This window comes from Penaeus monodon, chromosome 1 (assembly GCF_015228065.2).
Source record: "Penaeus monodon isolate SGIC_2016 chromosome 1, NSTDA_Pmon_1, whole genome shotgun sequence".
Taxonomy (NCBI): domain Eukaryota; kingdom Metazoa; phylum Arthropoda; class Malacostraca; order Decapoda; family Penaeidae; genus Penaeus; species Penaeus monodon.
Genome location: NC_051386.1, coordinates 59,402,930 through 59,410,429, shown reverse-complemented (window position 1 = coordinate 59,410,429; position 7,500 = coordinate 59,402,930). Strand labels below are relative to the sequence as shown.

Here is a 7,500-nt window from a genome sequence, read left to right as displayed (position 1 = left end):
AAACATAGGGGATAAAGAAAGTCTTATGCATTGTTGATGTGCGAGTTATCTATTTCTACAGCGAGTTATCTATTTCTAAAGCGAGTTATCTATTTCTAAAGCGAGTTATCTATTTCTACCGAATGAATTAAGGAGGCATTGTTTCTTATATTAGTCAGTGCTTTGTTCCTTTTAAATCCCTTTGCTACTAAGACGAGTCACTTAAGATAAAGGCGAATAAAATGAGTAAATAGAAAATGAATAACACAAGACAGGTTTTTTTCCCGGGTCCCTAGAATACACCTAATACAAGAAAAAAAGATGATGATAACAGATAAGTATATATGAATAAAACAATAAACTTCCCCGTGCTGATGACAAGACAGAAAACCACCCACAACATCAATCCTAATTTACATATATTCCACCCCCCCCCCCTGTTATAACTACCATCATCGACCGAGCCTTCACGATCCCCCTTCAGGTTGTGGAGAGACACATCACACTCAACAAGAGCTGGAAGGGCAGCGACCACGCGTGTTCCCTCGAGCCCCACGAACTGAGGGAACTCGTGGAGGCCGTGAGGAGCGTGGAGGCCGCCCTCGGGAGTCCCCTCAAGGCTTTCCAGCCATCGGAGGAACCCTGCTTCTTGAAGGTTAGTAGGGGATGGCGGGTCGGGATAGAGGGGAGAGGTCAGGGAGGGAGGGGAGGGCGTCTAGGAGGAGAAGAGGGGTCAGGGAGGGAGTGGAGGGCGTCTGAGAGGGGGAGAGTGGTTCAGGGAGGGAGTGGAGGGCGTCTAGGAGGAGAAGAGGGGTCAGGGAGGGAGTGGAGGGCGTCTGAGAGGAGAAGAGGGGTCAGGGAGGGAGTGGAGGGCGTCTGAGAGGAGAAGAGTGGGTCAGGGAGGGAGGGGAGGACTTCTAAGAGGGGAAGAGGGTTCATGTGAAGATTTAATGGTGGTGTTTAAGTGGTCAGAAGTACGGAGGGGACTACATGAGGCTTAATTTAGGGTTAATCGAAAGTATTTCGCTGACAAAGGAGCCTCCTGTATGGTTTTCCACTGGTGAGGAGGGGAATATGTAATGTAATTCATTTTGGGATTAATTCAGTGCATTTTGCCGACCAAAAACTATAAACTGAATTATACCAAAGAGGAAAAATCTATGGAATATGACTGAAGGAAAACATTTCGTGGACTGAACGGTTTTCTTTATGGTTTTGTACCGAAGAGGCGAATAATTTTTTTTCTACTTATATTTTGTTACTTAATCAAATATCTAGACAAGTAATAAGTTTTATCTACAGTGTCAGTGGGAAATATTCTGAAATACGTGGATCATACTTCGAGTGATTACTATAGAATCTCTTAAAACTTTAAAGAATTTATCTCTTCACTCTTAGTTTATCTATTTTTGTTTATTTGTTTTTTTTTGTAAAGCTTTAAAGACTTAAATTGTCCTTGTTAGTAGATGCGTATGATGAGGGTTAGTTTTCCTAGATATTTTGATTCTGATTCACGATGAAATAACATACGTAATTCTTCAGCGAATTTATCCTGATTTATTCGTATGTGATTTTTTTTCCTTTGTGAGACATTAATGTAAGACGGATGATTGGTAGAGAAAGAATAGATATACTCTATTTTTTTAGAACATTGCTTTTATTTTGTTTTCATTCTTTCTTCTATAGGCACAGATATGTTCGTAATATTATTCTGAATCATAGAGACGAGTTAGGTATCACAGTCGTTACCATCCATTCGCTTCATCAGTCTCATCCTCTTTCGATCTGCCCCCTCTTTCATCCTCTCATCCTCTCCCCCTCCCCCCCTCCTGCAGCTCGGGAAAGACGGTAGTGGCCGGCCGGAACCTGAAGGCGGGGGAGACGCTGCGGGAGGAGGACGTCGTGGCGAAGGTGGCCGAGCCGCGCGGCCTCCCTGCGACCCGTCTGGACGAGCTGGTGGGCGGGTGCCTCAACCGCGACGTGGAGGCGGACGAGAGCATCCTGGAGGAGGACGTCTTGTGAGGCGAGGAGGGCTGGGTGCGCCTGGAGCGAGGGTGTCGTCGGAGGCCTAGGCACTGAGGGATTTACTTCAGAGGATTTCTTATCTCTGGCGTCGGAGAGTTCGTTGTGAAGATAAAGGGAATAACAGAGGCGGTCGTGGACAGTGAATTTCGTCGGCGGAAGTAAGCCTGGCAGCGTCGTCTAAGCCGTTACGTGATTCCTAACCCGTATCCTCATTGTACTCGTGCAATGTAAAGTAGGCGAGTCGATTAAGGAATCGGCGAAGTACGTTTCGATTGGCCTTTTAAGTGTTAAGTCGTCCCTATGAATTTACAAGTTTTAAATAATTTAAGCGTCTTTTATACTCATTTACATCTCATATATATTAATGATTTATGTATTCGTGATCGATATAAAGTTATGCCGTTTCTGTATGACGGGAATGGTGAGTGTGTAGGTTGGCACACACGTTACGCCGTTTAAGTGTAAATCCTGGAGATAATTTTCTGATCAGTAGCGTTTCCTAAGTCACTCGAATGAGCAGAATACAATTTGCGGCAGTCAGTGCACCTATCAGCCTATTTTAAGTATTCTGACGTCACTAGAACCTGGGGGATTATTACGACAACGACTGTCTCAGGAATTTCCAAGACCTTTTTCGGCATTTTAAACGTTACCTTGTTTTCATATCACCGTGGCGTTAGGTGACTGGTGTTCGGTGGCCTCTTCACATCGTAAATGCTATGTTATTGCATTGTGCTGCTGGAGTGTCTACGTTTCTCCAAAGGCAAGACGGATATGATACGATTTAGCGACACTACAGCGTTTCCGTCTGAGTGCTAGGCGATGCATTTTGGCAGTGATGCAACACCCAGAGTTCAAATGTATGTGTCTCATTTTGCGGAAGCCACTAGACGTATTTCAAAATGCCCGCCGACCAACGCATTATCTCACCAGTGCAGGATTATCTACCAAGCCTGGTGGTTAACGTACTGCCTCCCCCCCCCCATCTCGAGACCTACAACAGCGACTTCATTATGCAATCACGAATTTCTCATCTCGTCGGGTACTTCGGCCCATACTGCCCCCTGGTGCTCTGAGCGCTGGCAGACACCGACAAGGAGGCGGAGAATCTCAATCCAAGGTAAACAGTATGCAGACCTTCTTATACTTTGCTCAATTTCGTCGTTTGTATAGGTCGTCTCCCGATGAGGATGGCATCTCGAAAGCCGCGTTCCTCACATGGCGCCTTTTGTTCATGACTAGGGCACTGCATTTCCATGGTTTGCGCAGGGTTTGGATCATCCATATGTGTTCATTACGATACCTTGAAGGTATTTGATGTTATTCTCGTACGTTTTTTCCTTTTTTTTCGTACTACAACAATGGAATGAACTATACATGTGAGGATCTAGGTAAACAGATGTTAATCATACATTAAGATACATATTATTAAGGAGTACTTTGAAGCTGTGCACTGTATAATACAACTGTTCACTATATTTCATCATGAAGGTGTATACCATACTTTACTAAGGAGGGTCTGTCGACTTCATTATGTTTATCATATAGAATATTTATCTTACTTGGCCATGTGTTTATTGAAAGTATACAGGGTGTTTTCAAAGAGTTATTTTCTATGTGTTCACTGCATGTTTAGAATAAGAATGTCACATACAAAGCTATTTTGGGATAAAGCTATAAAAGCTAGTATTAAACACTAGGAGAGACCCAACGGTTGCACACGACAAAACTGTCTTGTTAAGTATTAGTTAATCTTATCACTATGCAAATGATGTTAGTGATACTGACTCCGAGGACTGAAGTGACTAGTGATGAACGAGTTCTGGATATAATGATAATACTGACTCAACACTGAACTATCTAGGACGTTGTGTTAATACTTCAGTACTATATTGGCTGGGTATGGACACATGACTTGTGATACTGACTTCACACTGTACTATATGTGGACGCATGAATCCAGTGTTCATAAACTGACAGCTATGACACTGACATCTACCTTGAATGTTACCTGTCGTTCTGCCTGAAACAATGAAAACACATAAGACATAGATACTAGACATAGATACTTAATTTTGCTTCACGTGGATTGCTGACTCGCACTTGAGTAATCCAGATTTCGGACAATCTTTTACATAAAACTTCATCATTGTGCAGCTAAATGTAGGTTTAGGTGAACAAAATCTTTTAAAGTATGGAGCACTATTATAATGCACACAAGTGCACACACGGACACACACACATACATACTTTAATACACATGCAAAACCACGTTTGTGCATGAGAGTTCATGTTCTTTTAGTGTTGAAATTATGTAGGTGTATATGTCGTGTGCGTGTGCGTGTGCATGTGTGTGTGTGTGTGTGTGTGTGTCTGCCTGTCTGTCAGTGTGCCTGTGTGTGTGCCTGAATGACCACCTTTATCCCTACGTGAACATAACTTCATTTTTTTTTCTATTCATTATACCTGGCCATTACATGAAATGTACTTAAACCATTAAATTCTTGTGATGCTAATATATTTGTCTTGTCGATCACCTCTCAGGGTTTGTGTTTTGTATAATTTTTCATATTTGCTCATTTAGCCTTTGTAACACGAAACCCCAGGTCGAGAATAAAAAATAATAACCCCTTTGTTGTTTGTCGTCCCTTTGGTGTGACGCCGGAATTATGGTAATTAGGGCGATAATGATGGTAATGAGGTGTTGGATAATGATGGTGAGGTGGAGGATAATGGTGATGATGATGATGATGATGATGATGATGATGATGATAATGGTGACGATGATGATGATGATGGTGATGGTGATGATAACTGGAGCGATAATGATAACAATAATAATGGTAATAACAATGATTAGCATTATTGTGATAATGGGAATGATGATAATAACCACAGCTAATTATAAATGACAATGGGCGATAATAATGGTGATAATAATGATAGGAATGATAATAACAACAGTAGTAATGGTAGTGGTAGTATTCGCAATAACATTAATGATGATGATAATAATGATACCAACGATATTATTAATAACAGTAATGATAATGCTACAGCTGATACTATTACTACTACTTTTACTAAAATCACTACTACTAATGATGATGATGATGATTGCAATGATAATAATAAAAGTAATACGTCTTTATCTTATTATTACTATTAATATTATAATAATCTCTTTATCGTTATCATTATCATTATTATTACCATTATCAGTATTATTACTATCATCATCATCATTATTACTATATTTATTATAATCATTATATCACTCTTAGTAATTGTAACAATAATAATAATGAAAAAGATGATGATGATAATGAAAATAATGAACATTGCGATTGTAATAAGATAATGACTACGTAAAAGTAATTGAAGACAATATTAATAACAATAATAACCATGAGAAAAAACGTTAAAAAATAATGAATAAATATAATAATAATAGTATAATATATAATAATAAATTAATATATATATTAACAAAGTATCTACCAATTATAATATATTAATAAATATAATTATAATGATAACATAATTAATAATAATAAAATGTAATATAAAATGACTAAATAATAAGATAATATATAAAATAATATATTAAATATAAATAATAGTATAATAATATATAATAAAATAATATAAAAAAAAGAATACAAAATAATAATGAATTAATTATGATAATACTGATAATAATATACTAATATATATAATTATTAATATAAAATTAATACATAAATAATAATAATAAATAAAATATAATGAATATACTACTAACTACTACTACTAGTACATAATAATATAACAACAATAAACAACAATAGTAATAATATAATAATATAATATATTATAAAGAATGACAATTATGATGATAATAACATCATACATAAATAATATGATAATAATAATAATAATATAATAATAACAAATAAATGATGATAAATAATATATAATATTATATAATAATAATAATAATAATAATAATATAGTAGTAGTAATAATAATAATAATAATGATAATAATAATAATAATTATTATTATTATTATTATCATTATTATTATTATTATTATTATTATTATAATAATAATAATGATAATAATAATAGCAATAATAAAAGAATGACAGCAGTGACCCAAGACAAAGAAGAAAAGAGGTAGAAACAATAACGATAATCACGTTAACAGTAATAATACTGATGAATACTATCCCTGTTATAATCATTAGTTTAAATATTGTTGATTAATTCTGATGCAAGAATCACAACGACGGCAATATATCTGGTTCAGTTCATATGAAGTATTTAGCGTAATTCCTTTGCGTTTATGGAATCACTAATACTTTATTTTCCCGCGATTATATCCGTTTTATAGAAATGCATGACGTCTAAAGAATGATAGTGAGATAGTGAGATAGTGCTATAGGGCAATATCACGTGAGATAGTGCTATAGGGCAATATCACGTGAGATAGTGCTATAGGGCAATATCACGTGAGATAGTGCTATAGGGCAATATCTCTAATAACGGCGTTGATTCGAACACGTTCTTAGGAATACAACTGTTGAATAGGCTAATGGATGGATAAAGTAAATGGGTATATAAGGTTGTTTTGACGAATTAGGACAACGGTATATGGTGAAATATTTCTTTAATCATTTATCAAGGTGAAAAATACTTTTAAAGTCAATACAGATCTTTGATTAATTTCGTTCTTGTTTAGAAAACAAAGATCAATGAAAATAACATCAAATATAGTACTGGTACAACAAATACCATTATACTGTAACACATAATGTGCTAAAATTTGCCAAATTCTCTGACTTCAAAAAATAAAAAAGTTATATATCATTTAAGTCTTTAGCAGTGGAACAAAGCACAGGTGTTCACTGCCCATAAATTCCATTGTGGAATATCACTCTCATTCACATAATGAACCATTATGCACTTATTGATACCGCTGGAATAACCCTGTCACAGAGGGTCATGCGAGACAGCAAAGGCTACTGCAGATAGCGATGACAGATGTTTACTTCAGATCAGAATATCAAGGTTGATTAAGGCAGTTTTCAAGCACCTTCACCTAGAGACACCTATTCTAGTGGTTATCACAATAGCAGTTTTATCACAGTTTTTGTTCCCAATACTTTTTGTTTTCTGTTGTTGTTTTTTATCTTTTTATCCAATGGTAGCGTCCTCAATGAACCAGATTCTTTGTCGTCTCGAAGGTACTCGACTATGAAGCAAGGAACCCCCCAAGCAAGCACGCACAGGGCTGCGGTATTCTCTCGCTGAAGCACTAGACTGAAACGCGGTTTTACCTGGACGTCTTCTTCACGAGCGGCTGCAGGTGGACCCTTCCGCCCTTCCGCAGGCTCTCCGCCCCCGGGACCACGATGGGCACGACGGAAGGCTCGGGAGGAGGAGGCCCCAGGGAACGGCTGCCCTTGCTGAGGATGTTACGAGCGGCTTCCCCGACGGCGATCCGCTCGTG

General features: G+C 37.4%; 2 protein-coding genes across 4 annotated transcripts in view; one reads left to right on the top strand and one right to left on the bottom strand.

Moving 5' to 3' along the window:
• LOC119575012 (sialic acid synthase-like) overlaps window positions 1–4,635 on the top strand; it is a 13,226-nt gene extending 8,591 nt beyond the window's left edge. The window contains exons 6-7 of one of the 2 annotated variants that reach the window (XM_037922332.1): window positions 464–634; window positions 1,815–4,635. In XM_037922332.1, the coding sequence (XP_037778260.1) occupies window positions 464–634; window positions 1,815–2,051 (408 nt within the window). In that variant the 3' untranslated portion in view covers window positions 2,052–4,635. Of the gene's footprint in view, window positions 1–463; window positions 637–1,814 lie in introns of both variants that reach the window. The other variant, XM_037922341.1, reaches the window with a different exon arrangement.
• A 1,947-nt stretch (window positions 4,636–6,582) lies between these two features.
• The window catches only part of LOC119574865, a 15,434-nt gene continuing 14,516 nt past the window's right edge, over window positions 6,583–7,500 (bottom strand). The window contains exon 4 of one of the 2 annotated variants that reach the window (XM_037922153.1): window positions 6,583–7,500. This exon is cut by the window's right edge and continues 180 nt beyond it. In XM_037922153.1, coding sequence (XP_037778081.1) covers window positions 7,324–7,500 — 177 coding nt within the window. In that variant the 3' untranslated portion in view covers window positions 6,583–7,323. The other variant, XM_037922145.1, reaches the window with a different exon arrangement.